The sequence below is a fragment of the Oncorhynchus keta genome, chromosome 22 (genome assembly GCF_023373465.1).
Source record: "Oncorhynchus keta strain PuntledgeMale-10-30-2019 chromosome 22, Oket_V2, whole genome shotgun sequence".
NCBI classification, from domain to species: domain Eukaryota; kingdom Metazoa; phylum Chordata; class Actinopteri; order Salmoniformes; family Salmonidae; genus Oncorhynchus; species Oncorhynchus keta.
This window is the reverse complement of record NC_068442.1, coordinates 31,029,358-31,051,718: the sequence shown is the minus strand read 5'-3', so window position 1 is coordinate 31,051,718 and position 22,361 is coordinate 31,029,358. Positions and strand designations below refer to the sequence as shown.

Genomic DNA, 22,361 nt, shown 5'->3' with positions numbered 1-22,361 from the left:
TATAGTGAGCAGGACTAGAGGCTCAACAGTGAAATAAGCCAATAAACACTAACCAGAACAGCAATGGACAAGACATATTGACATTAAGGAGAGGCATGCTTAGTCGAGTGATCAAAAGGGTCCAGTGAGTGGAGAGGTTGGTTGGGGGTCACGGCGATTTAGACAGCTAGCCAGGCCATCGGTAGCAAGCTAGCATAGGATGGAGGTCTGTTATTAGCCACCTCTTGCGTTCCATCAGTAGATTAGTGGGGTTCCGTGTGGTAGAAGGGATTAATCCAAATCACACAACAACAAAAATAAAAACAATAGATATAGTTAGAGGCCCAAGAAGAAAACATAATAATACAAATAAATAAATTGTCCAATTGTCTATTCAGATAGCAGCCGGTAAGACAGCTAACGGTTAGCAGGCCGCAGATGGGCGTTCAGGTAACGTCGCAACGGAGAAGCCAGCCGGATAACTCCTTCGGGTAGATAATGTCGGCAGTCCAGTTGTGAAGGCCCGGTGGGGCTCCGCGTAGGCAGTAAAACGGGTCCGGATAGCTGACTGCAGCCCAGGAGTGATTGATGGAACTCAGGAGTGATTGACGGAGCTGGCTAGCTCCGGAATAATTGATGTTTGCTCCGGAATCGACGAAAGCCGATAGTCACACGGATAGCAGCTAGCTAGCTGTGAGATCCAGGTATGAATGTCCAGAAAGCAGTTGAAATCCAGGGAGAGAAAAATTGGTCCAGTATGTTCCGTTCCGAGCCGCGCCGTACAAAACTGGCGATAGATTTTCGAGCTAAAGGATAGCGGACGACCACAAACCGTGGTTAGCTTAATACTAATGATTTGCCAGTAAAGAAGCTAACTAGCTTCTGAACTAGCTTCTGATTAGCTTCTGGCTAGCTTCTGGCTAGCTCCTTGGAGGATTACAGATTTGAGGTAAATAATACTTTTTATAAATATAAATTGGTGAGGCGGGTTGCAGGAGAGTGTTTTGAAGATGAGTTGATGGAAAATAAAATGTATGTGAAAAAAGTTGTAAATATATATATATATATATATATATATATATATATATATATAGTGCCTTGCGAAAGTATTCGGCCCCCTTGAACTTTGCGACCTTTTGCCACATTTCAGGCTTCAAACATAAAGATATAAAACTGTATTTTTTTGTGAAGAATCAACAACAAGTGGGACACAATCATGAAGTGGAATGACATTTATTGGACATTTCAAACTTTAACAAATCAAAAACTGAAAAATTGGGCGTGCAAAATTATTCAGCCCCTTTACTTTCAGTGCAGCAAACTCTCTCCAGAAGTTCAGTGAGGATCTCTGAATGATCCAATGTTGACCTAAATGACTAATGATGATAAATACAATACACCTGTGTGTAATCAAGTCTCCGTATAAATGCACCTGCACTGTGATAGTCTCAGAGGTCCGTTAAAAGCGCAGGGAGCATCATGAAGAACAAGGAACACACCAGGCAGGTCCGAGATACTGTTGTGAAGAAGTTTAAAGCCGGATTTGGATACAAAAAGATTTCCCAAGCTTTAAACATCCCAAGGAGCACTGTGCAAGCGATAATATTGAAATGGAAGGAGTATCAGACCACTGCAAATCTACCAAGACCTGGCCGTCCCTCTAAACTTTCAGCTCATACAAGGAGAAGACTGATCAGAGATGCAGCCAAGAGGCCCATGATCACTCTGGATGAACTGCAGAGATCTACAGCTGAGGTGGGAGACTCTGTCCATAGGACAACAATAAGTCGTATATTGCACAAATCTGGCCTTTATGGAAGAGTGGCATGAAGAAAGCCATTTCTTAAAGATATCCATAAAAAGTGTCATTTAAAGTTTGCCACAAGCCACCTGGGAGACACACCAAACATGTGGAAGAAGGTGCTCTGGTCAGATGAAACCAAAATTGAACTTTTTGGCAACAATGCAAAACGCTATGTTTGGCGTAAAAGCAACACAGCTCATCACCCTGAACACAACATCCCCACTGTCAAACATGGTGGTGGCAGCATCATGGTTTGGGACTGCTTTTCTTCAGCAGGGACAGGGAAGATGGTTAAAATTGATGGGAAGATGGATGGAGCCAAATACAGGACCATTCTAGAAGAAAACCTGATGGAGTCTGCAAAAGACCTGAGACTGGGACGGAAATTTGTCTTCCAACAAGACAATGATCCAAAACATAAAGCAAAATCTACAATGGAATGGTTCAAAAATAAACATATCCAGGTGTTACAATGGCCAAGTCAAAGTCCAGACCTGAATCCAATCGAGAATCTGTGGAAAGAACCCAAAACTGCTGTTCACAAATGCTCTCCATCCAACCTCACTGAGCTCGAGCTGTTTTGCAAGGAGGAATGGGAAAAAATGTCAGTCTCTCGATGTGCAAAACTGATAGAGACATACGCCAAGCGACTTACAGCTGTAATCGCAGCAAAAGGTGGCGCTACAAAGTATTAACTTAAGGGGGCTGAATAATTTTGCACACCCAATTTTTCAGTTTTTGATTTGTTAAAAAAAGTTTGAAATATCCAATAAATGTCGTTCCACTTCATAATTGTGTCCCACTTGTTGATTCTTCACAAAAAAATAGTTTTATATCTTTATGTTTGAAACCTGAAATGTGGCAAAAGGTCGCAAAGTTCAAGGGGGCCGAATACTTTCGCAAGGCACTGTATATATAGGACACGACGATCAGCACTGCAACGCTGAGACGCTCAGTTCAAACATGGAGCATTGAGCAGTGATTGGCTCGGTGTTCTGTAACTCATGGGGACACTACGTCAGAGCCAAGTCTAAGGGTAGACCTCGAAAATCCTCGCCCGTTGGGTGCTGCATTAGAAGTGCCCATTTAAGAAGGCTCAAGGTCTTTGGCCACATAAAATTGTCAAATCACATTATATCTACAGTAGCTTTGATTTGATTTTAACCTTTATTTTACTAGGCAAGTCAGTTAAGAACAAATTCTTATTTTCAATGACGGCCTAGGAACAGTGGGTTAACTGCCTGTTCAGGGGCAGAACGACAGATTTGTACCTTGTCAGCTCGGGGATTTGAACTTGCAACCTTTCAGTTACTAGTCCAATGCTCTAACCACTAGGCTACCCTGCCATCAATTGGACTGATCATGTCAACATCATACTTACACAATCTTAGCTAGCAGTCATCATGAATCCTTTAGAATCCTTGCCATATGCTCATCGACCATGGACATAAACATTACACAAGTTAGAAATCGCAAATTTAACAATGAGTGGTTTGGAAGGAATCAGTGGCTAACTGCAAGCATTGCAAAGCAATCATTAGCCTGCTATTCTGTGGAGTGGCTGTGTGGTCCCAAGTCTAAGGGTCTCTTTTCCTAGTTTAAAAATGATACAAATTCTACTTTGGCCATGCGGTCAATGAAGCATGATTTGTGCCGCGCTCAAAACAACTTAACTCTGAACTGCAAAATCTGACTTTAGGGAGTTCAAGACAACTGGGAACTCGGGAAAAACTAGCTAAGACTGGGAAAATAAGTTTTGAATTTTCATCCAACTCGGAATTGTAAATCCGGAATGCAAGACTTTTTCTAGAGCTACGTCCTGAAGATCTGACAATGTCATGATTCAACTTTTTTTTCTTTCTTTGGAGTTCCCAGTTGTCTTGAAAGCACCATAAATCCAGAGAATGGCAGACTGATGACAGAGTTTGATGACAAAATTTGCCCACCAAGGACCGCCGCGCCACCTTCCTCTGTTCAAGTGAGAACAGCACAACAATGTGAGTCCAAAAATGTCTTATATGTTACTGCATAAATTGTAATATGCCAGGGAGATATGTATACTGTAGCTAAGAAAGTAATACTAGGAGTATGTTGTGCAGTAAAGCTGTTAGTAGCCCATGTGTCTCACCCTAATAATTTGGTCTATTTTCACCTCCTCTTCTGACTTGGTGGTGCACATATGACCTGTTTTTGAGAAATGTAATCATTGAAAATTGTAAGCGCTTTCATTGTCTGCTTATAGGCCCACTTTATCTATCCTACGGTTCTGAATTGATGTACAGGGAGAACTCTGTAAGAGCAGCCCATGTTCTGAATTCTGACTCTGTACATTTCAAAAGTGCTGAACAAATAGTTATATTGACTACGTCTGTCCTAGCTCGCTCATTAATGTCTTAAATCGAAATTACGGATTGCCTTTTATCCGCTCGTTGTCCCCTTGTGCCATAGTTTGTACAATTAATGTATTGTTTAGTGGCTTTGCTGGCATGCAGCCCACTTAATGTTTTTTTTTCCCCCACCAAGATTTACATGCTAAAACATCAAAGATCCACCACCATATTTTACAGTAGGTATGGGGTTATTTTCTGCTTGTGCATTTTCATTTCGGCGCCAAACCCACCACTGGTGTGCGTGGCCAAAGAGCTCTATTTTAATGTCATCTGACCAAAGCACTAGTTCCAATCCAAGTGTCCATGTCGTTTAACAAACTCCAGGCAGTTACATTTGTTGGATGACATGAAAATTGAGCTCTTTGACCATGCACACCAGTTGACGAAGGACATCAAGGATCTGGAAGGATTCTGTATGGAGGAATGGTCTATGATCCTCCTAATGTGTTCTCGAACTCATAAGACATTTTAGAAAAAGGGTTGGTACTGTTATCTCACAAAGTGAGATATTGAAAGTAATTGAAAACAGGAGAGAAAAACCTATATTACTTGTTAAACAAAATACATTTCTCTGAGCAATTGTATTAGTATAAAATACTTTTGGCATATAATATAGCTCAGTACTTATTTTATATAGTCATTTTTATCAAGGGTTTCAATTTCCAACCCCACTACATACAGTGGGGCAAAAAAGTATTTAATCAGCCACCAATTGTGCAAGTTCTCCCACTTAAAAAGATGAGAGGCCTGTAATTTTCATCATAGGTACACTTCAACTATAACAAACTAAATGAGAAAAAGAAAATCCAGAAAAATCACATTTTAGGATTTCTAATGAATTTATTTGCAAATTATGGTGGAAAATAAGTATTTGGTCAATAACAAAAGTTTATCTCAATAGTTTGTTATATACCCTTTGTTGCAATGACAGAGGTCAAACGTTTTCTGTAAGTCTTCACAAGGTTTTCACACACTGTTGCTGGTATTTTGGCCCATTCCTCCATGCAGAGCTCCTCTAGAGCAGTGATGTTTTAGGGCTGTTGCTGGGCAACACGGACTTTCAACTCCCTCCAAAGATTTTATATGGGGGTGAGATCTGGAGACTGGCTATGCCACTCCAGGACCTTGAAATGCTTCTTTGTTGCCCGGGTGGTGTGTTTGGGATCATTGTCATGCTGAAAGACCCAGCCACGTTTCATCTTCAATGCCCTTGCTGATGGTAGGAGGTTTTCACTCAAAATCTCACGATTTCATTCTTTCCTTTACACGGATCAGTCGTCCTGGTCCCTTTGCAGAAAAACAGCCCCAAAGCATGATGTTTCCACCCCCATGCTTCACAGTAGGTATGGTGTTCTTTGGATGAAACTCAGCATTCTTTGTCCTCCAAACACGACGAGTTGAGTTTTTACCAAAAAGTTATATTTTGGTTTCATCTGACATTCTCCCAATCTTCTTCTGGATCATCCAAATGCTCTCTAGCAAACTTCAGACGGGCCTGGACATGTACTGGCTTAAGCAGGGGGACACGTCTGGCACTGCAGGATTTGAGTCCCTGGCGGCGTAGTGTGTTACTGATCGTAGGCTTTGTTACTTTGGTCCCAGCTCTCTGCAGGTCATTCACTAGGTCCCCCCGTGTGGTTCTGGGATTTTTGCTCACCGTTCTTGTGATCATTTTGACCCCACGGGGTGAGATCTTGCGTGGAGCCCCAGATCGAGGGAGATTATCAGTGCTCTTGTATGTCTTCCATTTCCTAATAATTGCTCCCACAGTTGATTTCTTCAAACCAAGCTGCTTACCTATTGAAGATTCAGTCTTCCCAGCCTGGTGCAGGTCTACACTTTTGTTTCTGGTGTCCTTTGACAGCTCGTTGGTCTTGGCCATAGCGGAGTTTGGAGTGTGACTGTTTGAGGTTGTGGACAGGTGTCTTTTATACTGATAACAAGTTCAAACAGGTTCCATTAATATAGGCAACGAGTGGAGGACAGAGGAGCCTCTTAACCTCTTGGACCTCTGGGGGCAGTATTTCATTTTTGGATGAAAAACGTTCCCGTTTTAAACAAGATATTTTGTCACGAAAAGATGCTCGACTATGCATATAATTGACAGCTTTGGAAAGAAAACACTCTGACGTTTCCAAAACTGCGAAGATATTGTCTGTGAGTGCCACAGAACTAATGCTACAGGCGAAACCAAGATGAAATTTCATACAGGAAGTGAGACAGATTTTGAATGCGCTGTGTTCCAATGTCACCTTATATGGCTGTGAAAGCGCAAGGAATGAGCCTACACTTTCTATCGTTTCCCCAAGGTGTCTGCAGCATTGTGACGTATTTGTAGGCATATCATTGGAAAATTGACCATAAAGAGGCTACATTTACCAGGTGTCCGCTCGGTGTCCTCCGTCGAAACTATTGCGTAATCTCCAGGTGCGTGCATTTTTCCATTTTGTTCAGAGGAGAAACCAAACTGTCAAGAGTGATTTATCCTCGAATAGATATGTGAAAAACACCTTGAGGATTGATTCTAAACAACGTTTGCCATGTTTCTGTCGATATTATGGAGTTAATTTGGAAAAAAGTTCGCCGTTGTAATGACTGAATTTTCAGGGTTTTTTCTTAGCCAAATGTGATGAACAAAACGGAGCAATTTCTCCTACACAAATAATATTTTTGGAAAAACTGAACATTTGATATCTAACAGAGTCTCCTCATTGAAAACATCCGAAGTTCTTCAAAGATAAATGATTTTATTTGAATGCTTTTCTTGTTTTTGTGAAAATGTTGCATGCTGAATGCTAGGCTTAATGCTATGCTAGCTATCAATAGTCTTACACAAATACTTGTGTAGCTATGGTTGAAAAGCATTTTTTGAAAATCTGAGATGACAATGTTGTTAACAAAAGGCTAAGCTTGTGAGCCAATATATTTATTTCATTTCATTTGCGATTGTCATGAATAGTTAACGTTGCGTTATGGTAATGAGCTTGAGGCTATAATTACGCTCCCGGATACGGGATTGCTCGTCGCAACAGGTTAAAGAAGAAGTTACAGGTCTGTGAGAGCCAGAAATCTTGCTTTTTTTGTAGGTGACCAAATACTTATTTTCCACCATAATTTGTAAATAAATTAATTAAAAATCCTACAATGTGATTTTCTGGAATTTTTTCTCTTTCATTTTGTCTGTCATGGTTGAAGTGTACCTATGATGAAAATTACAGGCCTCTCAAAATTACAGGCCTCTCATCTTTTTAAGTGGGAGAACTTGCACAATTGGCGCCTGACTCCACACCGCGTGGCCGCGGCCACCCTAATCTGGTGGTCCCAGCGCGCACGACCCACGTGGAGTTCCAGGTCTCCGGTAGCCTCTGGAACTGCCGATCTGCGGCCAACAAGGCAGAGTTAATCTCAGCCTATGCCTCCCTCCAGTCCCTCGACTTCTTGGCACTGACGGAAACATGGATCACCACAGGTAACACTGCTACTCCTACTGCTCTCTCTTCGTCCGCCCACGTGTTCTCGCACACCCCGAGAGCTTCTGGTCAGCGGGGTGGTGGCACCGGGATCCTCATCTCTCCCAAGTGGTCATTCTCTCTTTCTCCCCTTACCCATCTGTCTATCGCCTCCTTTGAATTCCATGCTGTCACAGTTACCAGCCCTTTCAAGCTTAACATCCTTATCATTTATCGCCCTCCAGGTCCCCTCGGAGAGTTCATCAATGAGCTTGATAAGCTCCTTTCCTGAGGACGGCTCACCTCTCACAGTTCTGGGCGACTTTAACCTCCCCACGTCTACCTTTGACTCATTCCTCTCTGCCTCCTTCTTTCCACTCCTCTCCTCTTTTGACCTCACCCTCTCACCTTCCCCCCCTACTCACAAGGCAGGCAATACGCTCGACCTCATCTTTACTAGATGCTGTTCTTCCACTAACCTCATTGCAACTCCCCTCCAAGTCTCCGACCACTACCTTGTATCCTTTTCCCTCTCGCTCTCATCCAACACTTCCCACACTGCCCCTACTCGGATGGTATCGCGCCGTCCCAACCTTCGCTCTCTCTCCCCCCCGCTACTCTCTCCTCTTCCATCCTATCATCTCTTCCCTCTGCTCAAACCTTCTCCAACCTATCTCCTGATTCTGCCTCCTCAACCCTCCTCTCCTCCCTTTCTGCATCCTTTGACTCTCTATGTCCCCTATCCTCCAGGCCGGCTCGGTCCTCCCCTCCTGCTCCGTGGCTCGACGACTCATTGCGAGCTCACAGAACAGGGCTCCGGGCAGCCGAGCGGAAATGGAGGAAAACTCGCCTCCCTGCGGACCTGGCATCCTTTCACTCCCTCCTCTCTACATTTTCCTCCTCTGTCTCTGCTGCTAAAGCCACTTTCTACCACTCTAAATTCCAAGCATCTGCCTCTAACCCTAGGATGCTCTTTGCCACCTTCTCCTCCCTCCTGAATCCTCCTCCCCCCCCCCTCTCTGCAGATGACTTCGTCAACCATTTTGAAAAGAAGGTCGACGACATCCGATCCTCGTTTGCTAAGTCAAACGACACCGCTGGTTCTGCTCACACTGCCCTACCCTGTGCTCTGACCTCTTTCTCCCCTCTCTCTCCAGATGAAATCTCGTGTCTTGTGACGGCCGGCCGCCCAACAACCTGCCCGCTTGACCCTATCCCCTCCTCTCTTCTCCAGACCATTTCCGGAGACCTTCTCCCTTACCTCACCCCGCTCATCAACTCATCCCTGACCGCTGGCTACGTCCCTTCCGTCTTCAAGAGAGCGAGAGTTGCACCCCTTCTGAAAAAACCTACACTCGATCCCTCCGATGTCAACAACTACAGACCAGTATCCCTTCTTTCTTTTCTCTCCAAAACTCTTGAACGTGCCGTCCTTGGCCAGCTCTCCCGCTATCTCTCTCAGAATGACCTTCTTGATCCAAATCAGTCAGGTTTCAAGACTAGTCAATCAACTGAGACTGCTCTTCTCTGTATCACGGAGGCGCTCCGCACTGCTAAAGCTAACTCTCTCTCCTCTGCTCTCATCCTTCTAGACCTATCGGCTGCCTTCGATACTGTGAACCATCAGATCCTCCTCTCCACCCTCTCCGAGTTGGGCATCTCCGGCGCGGCCCACGCTTGGATTGCGTCCTACCTGACAGGTCGCTCCGACCAGGTGGCGTGGCGAGAATCTGTCTCCTCACCACGCGCTCTCACCACTGGTGTCCCCCAGGGCTCTGTTCTAGGCCCTCTCCTATTCTCGCTATACACCAAGTCACTTGGCTCTGTCATAACCTCACATGGTCTCTCCTATCATTGCTATGCAGACAACACACAATTAATCTTCTCCTTTCCCCCTTCTGATGACCAGGTGGCGAATCGCATCTCTGCATGTCTGGCAGACATATCAGTGTGGATGACGGATCACCACCTCAAGCTGAACCTCGGCAAGACGGAGCTGCTCTTCCTCCCGGGGAAGGACTGCCCGTTCCATGATCTCGCCATCACGGTTGACAGCTCCATTGTGTCCTCCTCCCAGAGCGCTAAGAACCTTGGCGTGATCCTGGACAACACCCTGTCGTTCTCAACTAACATCAAGGCGGTGGCCCGTTCCTGTAGGTTCATGCTCTACAACATCCGCAGAGTACGACCCTGCCTCACACAGGAAGCGGCGCAGGTCCTAATCCAGGCACTTGTCATCTCCCGTCTGGATTACTGCAACTCGCTGTTGGCTGGGCTCCCTGCCTGTGCCATTAAACCCCTACAACTCATCCAGAACGCCGCAGCCCGTCTGGTGTTCAACCTTCCCAAGTTCTCTCACGTCACCCCCGCTCCTCCGCTCTCTCCACTGGCTTCCAGTTGAAGCTCGCATCCGCTACAAGACCATGGTGCTTGCCTACGGAGCTGTGAGGGGAACGGCACCTCAGTACCTCCAGGCTCTGATCAGGCCCTACACCCAAACAAGGGCACTGCGTTCATCCACCTCTGGCCTGCTCGCTTCCCTACCACTGAGGAAGTACAGTTCCCGCTCAGCCCAGTCAAAACTGTTCGCTGCTCTGGCCCCCAATGGTGGAACAAACTCCCTCACGACGCCAGGACAGCGGAGTCAATCACCACCTTCCGGAGACACCTGAAACCCCACCTCTTTAAGGAATACCTAGGATAGGATAAGTAATCCTTCTCACCCCCCTAAAAGATTTAGATGCACTATTGTAAAGTGGCTGTTCCACTGGATGTCATAAGGTGAATGCACCAATTTGTAAGTCGCTCTGGATAAGAGCGTCTGCTAAATAACTTAAATGTAAATGTAAATGTATGTAAATACTTTTTTGCCCCACTGTATACTGTATATTCAAACTACTGACTTGATTATGTACCTTCTCTCTTTCAAAGGGCAGATTGCAGTCCACTGCTGGGTCTTTGGATCATAAGATTCTACTGAGTCGTACAGCTTTCCATATGACCCACCACCCATGGCATAGATCTTCTTTTTCATGGTGGCATAGCAGCCAACCTGAGGAGAGGAGAGATCGTTAGGCAAGTGGTGAGAGATTTGGAAAGGTTGCAATTTGTGAATGTGTTTGTTATACATTTCAGTTGGAAGCCGGAAATGTTAATGTCATGTCACACCTTGCGGACCATGGTCATGCTGGTTTGGGTAGTCCAGGTGTTGTAGTGAGGGTCGAACACCTCCACAGTCAGGAGCTCCATGTCCTCTTCCTCTCCTCCCAACACATAGATCATCCCATCCAGCTCAGCAACACCAAAGTTCCACCTCGCCTGACCAAACAAAATGGCAGAAGCCTTAATAATACTGAGAAACATTGACCCCTAGTGGCATCACTTGGAACAATAACACACTTTAGGAGGGTAGAGAAGAACAAAACAAATGGCTACCAGTGGGAGTATACAAGTAAAAAGGACAGATGGAACATTTGATAGATTAAATAAATTGTCATGCATGTACATACCACAATATTCACTTTAGTTCAGTGAAAGACGTTTATTTTGTCTACATAACCAATTGAAGTGAGAACTTCAGATGATACCACTTGAAATGTCTATGAACCAAGCGGGTTGAATGGTGCTAATGAAAAGGTTGAAAGGATTACAAAGAAAAAAAAACATTGCAGTTTTTAATGTTGTGTGGAGTAGTACTGTAGAATACCTGTTTCATGGAAGGAATGGGGGTCCAAGTGTTTGTGTTTGGGTCATATTTCTCTCCACTGCTCAGGACTGTCTTGGTTTCATCCATGCCACCCATCACAAAGAGATGGCCCTCTGAGAGGACAAAGAATGGGGTTAATCTATTATTGATTACTAAGACTAGTTTGGGTTTGCCTTACATGAGAATTGTTGGAGCCATCAACTAATCATTAGCTGCCATGAAAACTGCACTGTGTATATGTGCATATGTAACAGTAAAACTGTGTCTGGATCCAATACCAACCTGCTGCCAGCACCCCATGTCCTATTCGCCCAATGCTCATTGGTTCCAGCTCGATCCACAGCTGGCGGTTTGGGTCGTAGAGTGGACACATGCAGCGTATCATGGCTGACGGCTTCCTCGTTCTAAACAGGAACCAGATAACAGGACGTCAATTGTGGTCAGTCCTGTTGGTTTTTATCTCTGACACACTGGCTCCTTCTCTAACCTCATCCGCTGTCTATGTGTCACCAGAACACCCCTTCAACTTTACTTACTTGTCTAAAGTCTCCTCAATAACTATGTGCTCTATCAGTAGATCAACCACACACTATTCTCAGTTTTCCCCTTCCTGTCCTTAATACATTCTCTTCTTGCAGATATCTAAATGTTTTGCATGAATTTCCATTACAAACTGTTTATCTATCAAGCATGTGCACAAAACCACAGCATATCGCAAAATGAGAATCCATGTGTTATGACCACATTGTATGAGTCATATACAATGCCTTCAGAAAATATTCACACCCTTAACTTTTTCCACATTTCGTTGTGTTACAGCCTGAACTTCAAATGGATTAAATTTAGATTTTTTTTGTCACTGTCCTACACACACACACACACAATACCCCATAATGTCAAAGTATAATGATGTTTTTGGAAACTTTTATAAATTCATTTAAAATGGGAAGCTGAAATTTCAACCCCTATGTTATGGCAAGACTAAATAAGTTCAGGAGTAAAAATGTTCTTAACAAGTGACAGACAAGGAAGGTTCTCCAATGCACCAATCGGTAGATTAAAAAAAAGAGACATTGAATATCCCTTTGAGAATTGTGAAGTTATTAATTACACTTTACATGGTGTATCAATACACCCACTCACAACAAAGATACAGGAATCCTTCCTAACTCAGTTGGCAGAGGGGAAGGAAACCACTCAGGGATTTCACCATGAGGCCAATGGTGACTTTTAAACAGTTAGAGATTAATGGCTGTGAAAGGAAAAAAACTGAGGACGGATCAACATTGTAGTTACTCCACAATATTAACCTAATTGACAGAGTGAAAAGGAGGAAGCCTGTACATAATACAAATATTCCAAAACATGCATTACTAAGGTAACACTGCAAAAAATGTCATTATTATGGGGTATTGTGTGTTGAATTCAGGCTGTAACACAACAAAATGTGGAATAAGTTAAGGGGTATTAATACTTTCTGAAGGCACTGTACACATTCAACAGCATAGACAATTATGTCTGGACCTCGTCTCAGAGTAAGAGACTTAAAAGATACTCACACTCTCTCCTCCCCCCCTACAGTGACAATGCACTCAGAGTAGCCACGAGGTTTGAAGGCAGCTAACAGAGCCTCGCCCTGCAGTGTTGCGCCCCCCAGTGGAGCGTTGCAGTACTCCCGGATCACCTCCCTCATCAAGGGCTCTCCTAACATCTGCTCCCTCAGGTAACCCTGGTCCAGCCCCTGGATCCACACCGATGACATCACCTCTTTCATGTGCACCTGGAGGGGAGGGGGGACACACACCAAGAAGATGTTACTCAGGGGATAAGCTAAAAGGCCAATAGTAATGCATAGGCAAATTGTGTGCGAAAAACACATTCCTTCAACTTATTTAGTAGTCTTCGACCAGAATTGTAGTAATTCTACAGCCATGCTTTAGGCAGACGTTTGTATCACATCCGGCTGTATCACATCCAGATGTGATTAGGAGTCCCATAGGGCGGCGCACAATTGGCCCAGCGTCGTCTGGGTTTGGCCAGGGTAGGCCTTTATTGTAAATAAGAATTTGTTCTTAACTGACTTGTCTAGTTAAATAAATAACACAGACAGACAGAAATAAGGGCAGGACCACCACCACCCTAGCAGTAGAACAGGCCCTCACCCTCCGTTCCTCCAGGTCATGGCCAAGCCAGCGCATCACAGCCTCCAGGACATGTTTCTCATTGCCCACGTTGAGCTTGTCCATCGACAGGATCTCGCACAGCCGGTCTGGAGGTAACTCCGTAAACTCCTCCGTGACGGCCACATCACAGAAATGTGTCTGAAGGAAGTCTGTGGCAGCATGGTGAACATGGTGAAGGCAGTAATGTAGAGAGAAAAGCCGGATCCCAATGCAGTTCTCTGCAGCAATGCAGCTCTCCAGGAACTGGCAGCACAGGGACTTCAGGTCTGTCAAGAGCAGCAGGTCAGCGGCCTGGACCATGTCCTGAATGGTGTCCTCGCTCAGACTGATCTACACACAGACAACAAGGAGCGGGATGGAAGGAGAAGTGTAAAATCAGGATTGTTCTAGGTATCATAATGTTTTTGAATATTATACAATTCTAAAATAGATATGAATATGGATTCTCTCAAAAGAGTTAGGCATATAACCTACTGGACAATATCGGTACTGGCAATTTAAAAACCAGTATAAGAATCACACGTACTGGTCAGTTAAGTAATCTGACCCATCCCACTTGTGCTCACTTTACTGTAGGCCTACTACAGATTTGCATACTGCTTACCTCCCCACTAAAGATGTAGTCCAATATCTGCTTCATGATTGTGACAGAGATTCCCTGGAGCTCAATGGTATACATGGATCCATCTTCCTTTGGAGGGTTGTAGTTCAGCTTTGTTCTATGGGATGTCAGAATACTGTATCAGAATGACAGGAAAGGGCACTGACAGTCTACAAGCACAGAGTGGGACACACCCTTGACAGCTGGGAAACTATGTTACATAACTAGCCCTGTCAACCTTTTTTTTTTAAACCATGGCATGTCAAAAGCTGATTACCTGATATATGGACTAGCCGCAGCCAAAATATTTTTCTGGACTGGAATCTTTTCCCCTTCCAGCACTAACACTGCGTCTTGGAAGCATTGTTCTATCCAGAATGAGCGAAGGGCCTTGAGAAGTTTCTGAGAGTGTTGAGGGTCCGATACCACCGAACCTGCAGCGCTAACCACTGGATCAGAGGTGGACATTGTGTACCTACAGATGAAAAACCCGTTATTATTAAACATAGCTGCCCGGATGAGGGCACAGAGAATAAATCAATTTAACCGGCCGGTGTTAGTTTCACACAGGATTAGCCTACGTAGGCTATGCTAACGTCAGCATAATAAATTAGTTACTGTAGCAATAAGTAATGACTGAACAGAATTTTTGGCTGAATATTAAAAGTGACATCGTTACACTTGGTAGGGTCACACACGTTTCAATAAAAACAGACAGTTTCGGCGACATGCATAGCTAACTAATGTTATAATAGTAACCTACTTTACCGCTAACCGGCTAGACATAGATAGACAAAGAACAGGGTGCGTCCCAATTCACAGTAGCATTACGTTACCTTGCATGGATCACCACAAATCAGAGGCAGACGGTGAGTTTCTGTAAAGTAGGCGTGAAGAAGCTTTCAGCAGGCTCCAATGAAAAACGTTTAATGTCCTTCCTTTTGAGCAAACCATACATTAATTGGAGCAATCACAGACCTGCGAGATATATATGTAGAATCCTTCCTTTCACCTTTCAAACCGATTAGTGTGTGCACCATTGATTTACATTATATATGAAGATGTAAACCTCGAGGAAGAAAGGTTGGATACATCTTCAAAGTAATCGAACAGAGCCAAAATGTACTGTATTTTGGATCAGCCCATGTTGCGCCCACAAAAAAGCACTACAGTGTTTTCACACAAATGGTCCAAGCGCATGTGTCAAAGGCAATAATGCTGCATTCATAACCAAAAGGAAAGGTAGTAATTACCAGTGGTGAAGTCGTAAATACATTCATATGCTTTGAACGCGTTGAGAAACGCCGATTGGCTGATGGCCAACAAGCTGTGTCAACCATTAACTAAAAGTATGTCTATTATGTTTGTAAACAACTGGTAGTGTTCAAAAACCCTATTAATAGATTGGTTTTTTTATGTATATAGAATGTCTTGCTGTTACATTTAACTGCCGAAAATGCTGTTATTGAGGTAATTTCCTTAGTTGGTGACATGAGGTCAGCATGTGGGAGAAGTCGGAAGGATGACGCCGCATTCTAAACAACTGGGAACTCAGGAAAAATACAAGGTCAAATCAGGAAGTCAGCAATGTTCACGTCAGAAAGCTATAGAAAGAGGCCCGATTTCCCCGAGTTGGGTGACCGTTCAAATTGATCTCTCCCAGCCGGAGCTAATTTTTCCCCCAGAGTTCCTAGTTGTTTTGAACTCACTAAAGTCGGAAGTCAGAGATTTGAGTTCCCAGTTGTTTTGAACGTGACATGATAGACGAGTTGGATGCGCATCGTGTATTTTCCCAGTCGTTTGTGGTAAATACCACCTCCCACTTGGTTGTGAACGCAGCATACGAGCTGAGCATATTTCTCCGAGTACCCCTGACTGCAGTGTGCAAATCGAGGCCCGGCTCCATAAGGGCGGAGTCAAAAGTTTGACCCCACCCACCTTTTTTTGTCCATCTGAAGTTTGGCAGTCACACTGAATACAAACACACACGTTTGCACAAGGCACACGTTCAATACAAACGTAATTCATTTTTAAAGATCTTAAGAAATATTATTTCATGTGGTACCAGCAGATGTGTTGTAACACTTTTTGCTTCATGCTATATTTGAGACAAGCTACTGATATAATTGCAGTGAACAGACTTGTTATGCATGTCATATACTGTTAAAATTGCATTGATAAGTGTTATAACTTTGTAATTATATTATTTCATTGAACACACACACACACACACACACTACCTATCCTGATGCTATTTACTTTCCTCATGAGAATGGAGACAGACTATACCATATAGACAAGCTGAATGTGCTTTGTACATTAAGTTATACCAGCTCCAGTAAAGAGATCAGAGACTCGGGTGACTTCTACGTCATCTTTACGAAACCACATAACACATTTAAAACAGCAGACAAAAACAAGGTTTGACCACTCCTCAAAAATGGCTTCACTCCTGCTCTTCAAGAGGCAAAGACAGTCATTTTCTTGTTGTCAACTTCCTCCACATAGAACATCTCATAATCTCTCTGTAACATGAATTGTTCCTTGAGGAGAATATTTTCCTCTTCATCCTGGCCATCATACAACCGTAGTTCTTTAAGGGTTGTAATGCGGTCTTCCATGTCCATCCCAATTACACTATGGAAGGAAACAATGCCTTTATATGTTGAGTTCACACCACATTGCTGCCTCTAGGGTGCCCCTTAGAATAACATCTGCTTCCTTGAAGAAAAAGGAAGAATACATATTAAGAGCAGTGCCTCATTGGGTGATCAAGACAAATTACACCCCACTTTCACAATACCACCATGCAAACAAAAAACACTATTACTAAAGGGGGTTCAGTGACATCTATAACTACTCAACAAGTCATCACAACCATTATATCTTGCCCTGCATCAAGCCTTACATACAGTAGACTACATAGCCAGTTCACAGCTCCCAGTTGTCCGTGCATTTTGTTTTCAGTATCATCTAGAAAGAAAACAGATTGTGGTCATTAAGTAATGTAAGGGAACCTCTAGGGATGCGTGTTCAAGAATGCATCTTACTTTTGCTAATAGCCAATACAGTACCTGATCCTGTAGAGCTGGATGCTGATGTGTCATGCTTGGGGGGGTGGACATCTTCTACATCAACCTGAAATATATTGGAGGGAGGGTTTAAGACATTAAACATTGGTTTAAGACTATACCACTCATCATATGACACCTACCTGTAATGTGTTTTGTTTTCACCACCTTTTTCCAATCTCTCAACCTCTCTTCTTCAGACCTTAGTGAGTGAATGACATACATTCAATATGAAAATATATTCAGGTCAGTCTGGCTAGTGAAACAAGTGATTTTAAGGATGCAAATTAAACGTTTTTATAATGTTTAAGACTTACGGCATGGGAAAGTTCTGCAGAACAATGCACCACCGTCACATAATTTGCTGCATGTTTTCCTTTGAAAAAGAAAATCACAGTCGGATGGGGATCCCAAAAAACATATCCACTAGTGAGGAGAATTTCATAATTTATACATACCTCAGTGAAATCACACTGTGCTTCCATTGCAATGTACAGAGCATACTAAATCAAACAGTAATCTGCACCACTCTATCATGTTATCAACAGCATGGGTGCGTCGTCCAGAAACATACATCCCTTTTCCATAAAATGTTAGAATTTTCAAACTCGTTTTTTTGCAGTTAAGAAAGAGTAGGTTGTTAAGTTTGATAGTAATAACAAGAGTAATGATAATAGTAAATAATAATACCACCACCCCCCAGGAATATATTTCAGGATGTAGAATACACCCCCCCTCCCCAAGAAGTCACATCAGCATCCAGCTCTGCAGGAGTTTGATGTATGAATTGTATGTCGTGTAAAAACTGTAGGAAATAGGTCCAAAAAAAAAGTCAAGAATAATAAAGAAGAAGTAGTATGAGAAATAACAAGTGTGCTTTGCATGCTACAAGCACAGAAATAAGAATATATTTTCATATGTTATAACAGAAAATAGGACTAATATAATATACTGAATAGCCAGCATCTTACCATCAAAACAAACACTCCACAGTTGTTTGAGAAACCTTGCTTTGGTAGATCCTGTGGTGTGAAGAAGGTACAATTTTCAATAAAGGAATGACAATCAAATGGTACAGTTCAGTGGAATCATTTAAAGGGATATCTAACCTGATCATCCACACCAAAAGTTCTCCAAGGTCCAAGATCCGAGCAATGTTTCTGTGAACAGTGTATGTGGAAGTAAAGAAAAAGTACAATTCAACAGATTTTTATGCTCCAGCATGCATAACATTTTGGAACACAGCTGGAACTGAATTAGTCCAAGTATTTTTCACATCATTATGGGTGTTGTTGAACCAGAAAATGTATTTTCGACTGCAAACCCAATTTCTCACATCAATGCACTCACATGCCAAAAATATTTCCTTGGACACTGTTTCAAAGCAATGTGAATGCTTTCGTAAAATGTGTTTAACTTAATTTTATTTATTTGAAAAAGTTAAAGACTTTTCTTGACTTGCCATGTATGTTGGGACCAGGTGATTTCATTATTGTACATATTATGTGTGTGTATGCTGTGTAGACTTGCTGTGTACCTACGACACACATTTAGAGCCAGCCAAACACAATAAGGCAGACATTGAAGAAACACAGAAAATCAATGATCAAATCGATTACATAACTGTACATGTAAAACTTGACCAAATAAGATTCCCTCATTGTGAGCAATTAGCTAGCTCAGGTGCAAATGGGTGCTAATTAACTCTATACTAACATCGGTGTGGTAGTTGGTCATATACAAATATATCACTGCACTGGTATAACATGAATATTACAAAGTGCATAATGACCGTCTCACTTACTTCCATGGTTGATATTTTTATCCATGTAGGTTAGGTTCGATTAAGATTCGCTGACGTTGATGCCTTCAACGTTTACCTCAACTTGGGTGATCTTGAAAGAGACCGGAAGGGTTCGGGTTAAACGAGTTTGACTCCGCCCACATTGAGCACAGCCCGGAACTGCACACTGCAGTCAGAGGCGTATCTATTCTTCCTGCTCATGCGCGTGGACCAGAGAAATACCCCCCCACCCCAAAAAATATATCAGAAATTCATAAAACATATGCATGAAATAACCGACACAAAATCAAATAAAATGTATTGGTCGTGTACAAAGCTTTGTAGATATTTTCGTGGTGCAGTGAAATGCTTATGTGTCTATCTCCAACAATGCAGCAATATCAATCAACAAGAAATATAACAAAAACAATAAATATAACAAGAACAATAAATAAAGACATGTCAGAATGAGCCAAACCTGATCGTTTTGAAGGAAAATAATCGTTGTGCAGCAGCTTGCAACAATACTGAAAAACAATATGCCCGTAGAAAAACAATAACATAAAAGTACAGAAGTCCAGAGAGGCCATATGAATAAAAACAGATATTCCCTCATTATGTCAAGATCAAGACTTATTTACAGTGGGGCAAAAAAAAGTATTTAGTCAGCCACCAATTGTGCAAGTTCAATTAAAGATTTTTAATGAATTTATTTGCAAATTATGGTGGAAAATAAGTATTTGGTCAATAACAAAAGTTTATCTCAATACTTTGTTATATACCCTTTGTTGGCAATGACAGAGGTCAAACGATTTATGTAAGTCTTCACAAGGTTTTCACACACTGTTGCTGGTATTTTGGCCCATTCCTCCATGCAGATCTCCTCTAGAGCAGTGATGTTTTGGGGCTGTTGCTGGCAACACAGACTTTCAATTCCCTCCAAAGATTTTATATGGGGGTGAGATCTGGAGACTGGCTAGGCCACTCCAAGACCTTGAAATGCTTCTTCGTTGCCCGGGTGGTGTGTTTGGGATCATTGTCATGCTGAAAGACCCAGCCACGTTTCATCTTCAATGCCCTTGCTGATGGTAGGCTTTGTTACTTTGGTCCCAGCTCTCACTAGGTCCCCCCCGTGTGGTTCTGTGATTTTTGCTCACCGTTCTTGTAATCATTTTGACCCCACGGGGTGAGATCTTGCGTGGAGCCCCAGATCGAGGGAGATTATCAGTGGTCTTGTATGTTTTCCATTTCCTAATAATTGCTCCCACAGTTGATTTCTTCAAACCAAGCTGCTTACCTATTGCAGATTCAGTCTTCCCAGCCTGGTGCAGGTCTACACTTTTGTTTCTGGTGTGCTTTGACAGCTCGTTGGTCTTGGCCATAGCGGAGTTTGGAGTGTGACTGTTTGAGGTTGTGGTCAGGTGTCTTTTATACTGATACCAAGTTCAAACAGGTGCCATTAATACAGGTAACGAGTGGAGGACAGAGGAGCCTCTTAAAGAAGAAGTTACAGGTCTGTGAGAGCCAGAAATCTTGCTTGTTTGTAGGTGACCAAATACTTATTTTCCACCATAATTTGCAAATAAATTCATTAAAAATTCTACAATGTGATTTTCTGGATTTTTTTTCTCATTTTGTCTGTCATAGTTTAAGTGTACCTATGATGAAAATTACAGGCCTCTCTCATCTTTTAAGTGGGAGAACTTGCACAATTGGTGGCTGAATAAATACTTTTCTGCCCCACTGTATAGAGACCTGCCAAGAGGAAGGATCTTATGTGCTACATGCCTTTCAATTAATGACTTTGAACACCTTGAAATGCATTTGTTGTAAGAAATGTGCTATATATGCTGAACAAAAATATAAAATCAACATGTAAAGTGTTGGTCCCATGTTTCATGAGCTGAAATAAAAGATCCCAGAAATGTTTCATAGGCACAGAAAGCTTATTTTTGACAGGTATGGCATATCAAGAATGTGATTAAACATCATGATCATTACATAAGTACACCTTGTGCTGGGGACAATAAAAGGTCACTTTAAAATGTACAGCTTTGCCACACATCACAATGCCACAGATGTCTCAAGTTTTGAGGGAGTTTGCAATTGGCATGCTGACTGCATCCACCAGAACGGTTACCATGGAATTTAATGTTCATTTCTCTACCATAAGCCACCTCCAATGTCATTTTAGAGAATTTGGCATTACATCAAACCGGCCTCACAACTGCAGAGGTGGGTGCTGAGGAGTATTTCTGTCTGTAATAAAGCCCTTTATTGATACAAACCTATCTTGTTCGAGAGAGAATTACACTGTTATCAAAACATCACGCCAATGTAAGCCTACACCAAACACACAGTTCATTTGAAGTGTTTGTAAAATTCACGATGTGAAAAATGAATAGCGAAAAACCATTTCCGTGTTGTTATCGGTACTGTGGCGGACTATATGGCAGACAAGTGGCTTCAAAGCCTCTCATCAGCTATCCAGGGTTTAAATACATCGTTGGTCAATGACATTCAATTCAGCATTGGAAAAAAAGCACGTTTACATTTGTTCTACCTGAGCAAGTCTGACCACAAGTCAAAGACCACTATGATGACACACCAAATGTGTTTGATGGATCCTTATTTGTCTTATTCTAATGTAATCCAAAAGTAACAGAAAGTAATCAGATTACATTACTGAGTTTGGGTAATCCAAAAGTTACATTACTGATGAAAATGTTGTAGAGGTAACTAGTAACTGTTACATTTAGAAAGTTACCTACCCAACACTTTTGGTTTAATCAGTCTATAGACAATGTATGACAGCAATCAATGCTTTGGTTTTGTTTCTCTGGCACAGTTTCCACATGCTAACATTTTAACATGCCAAATCACGGGAATGATTTTAACATTGTTCGTGCGTCATGTCCAAATAATACCTAAATACAATATCTGAAATGGATTGTAAAGCTCAACAAAGTCACTTATAGATGATTTGAACATATTGTGCAAAAAAATGCTAATATTGGAATTGGATTTGTGCCACAAATGCTCAAACGTTATTTTGTGGAAACAGTTCCAAGTAAACTAAACCAAAGCATCGATTGCTGTCATACCTTGTCCATAGACTGCTTAAAGGTTAAGGAAACCAATATCTCATTTTGAAATTGCATCTTAAATTAGGAATTTAAAAAGAGAGAAAGTATAGCCTATACTTTACTTATTTAATTCTCAGACCTGCTGTTAATATACACAGCTTTTATTTAATTTATTACTATACATAAAAATATACTTCAGGTATTGTTTTATAATGGAACATATCCCTCTGCTATGCTTGATTTTTTTTAAATACAGCGTTTTAACTGTTTTATCAACAGATGAGTGAGAAAGCAGTCAACCACTGCCAT

At 42.3% G+C, this 22,361-nt stretch overlaps 1 protein-coding gene across 5 annotated transcripts in view; it reads right to left on the bottom strand.

Moving 5' to 3' along the window:
* Positions 1–19,152, bottom strand: part of LOC118401314 (gigaxonin-like) — a 36,594-nt gene extending 17,442 nt beyond the window's left edge. The window contains exons 1-16 of one of the 5 annotated variants that reach the window (XM_035798714.2): positions 18,988–19,152; positions 18,293–18,343; positions 18,155–18,205; positions 17,501–17,559; positions 17,327–17,385; positions 17,187–17,250; positions 17,025–17,085; positions 14,949–16,833; positions 14,390–14,587; positions 14,116–14,230; positions 13,491–13,841; positions 12,888–13,108; positions 11,611–11,732; positions 11,329–11,441; positions 10,791–10,940; positions 10,538–10,674 (exon numbers count right to left, since the gene is read on the bottom strand). In XM_035798714.2, coding sequence (XP_035654607.1) covers positions 10,538–10,674; positions 10,791–10,940; positions 11,329–11,441; positions 11,611–11,732; positions 12,888–13,108; positions 13,491–13,841; positions 14,116–14,230; positions 14,390–14,580 — 1,400 coding nt within the window. In that variant the 5' untranslated portion in view covers positions 14,581–14,587; positions 14,949–16,833; positions 17,025–17,085; ... (4 more) ...; positions 18,293–18,343; positions 18,988–19,152. The other 4 variants (XM_035798715.2, XM_035798717.2, XM_035798716.2 and 1 more) reach the window with 4 other exon arrangements.
* Between the last annotated feature and the right edge of the window lie 3,209 nt (positions 19,153–22,361).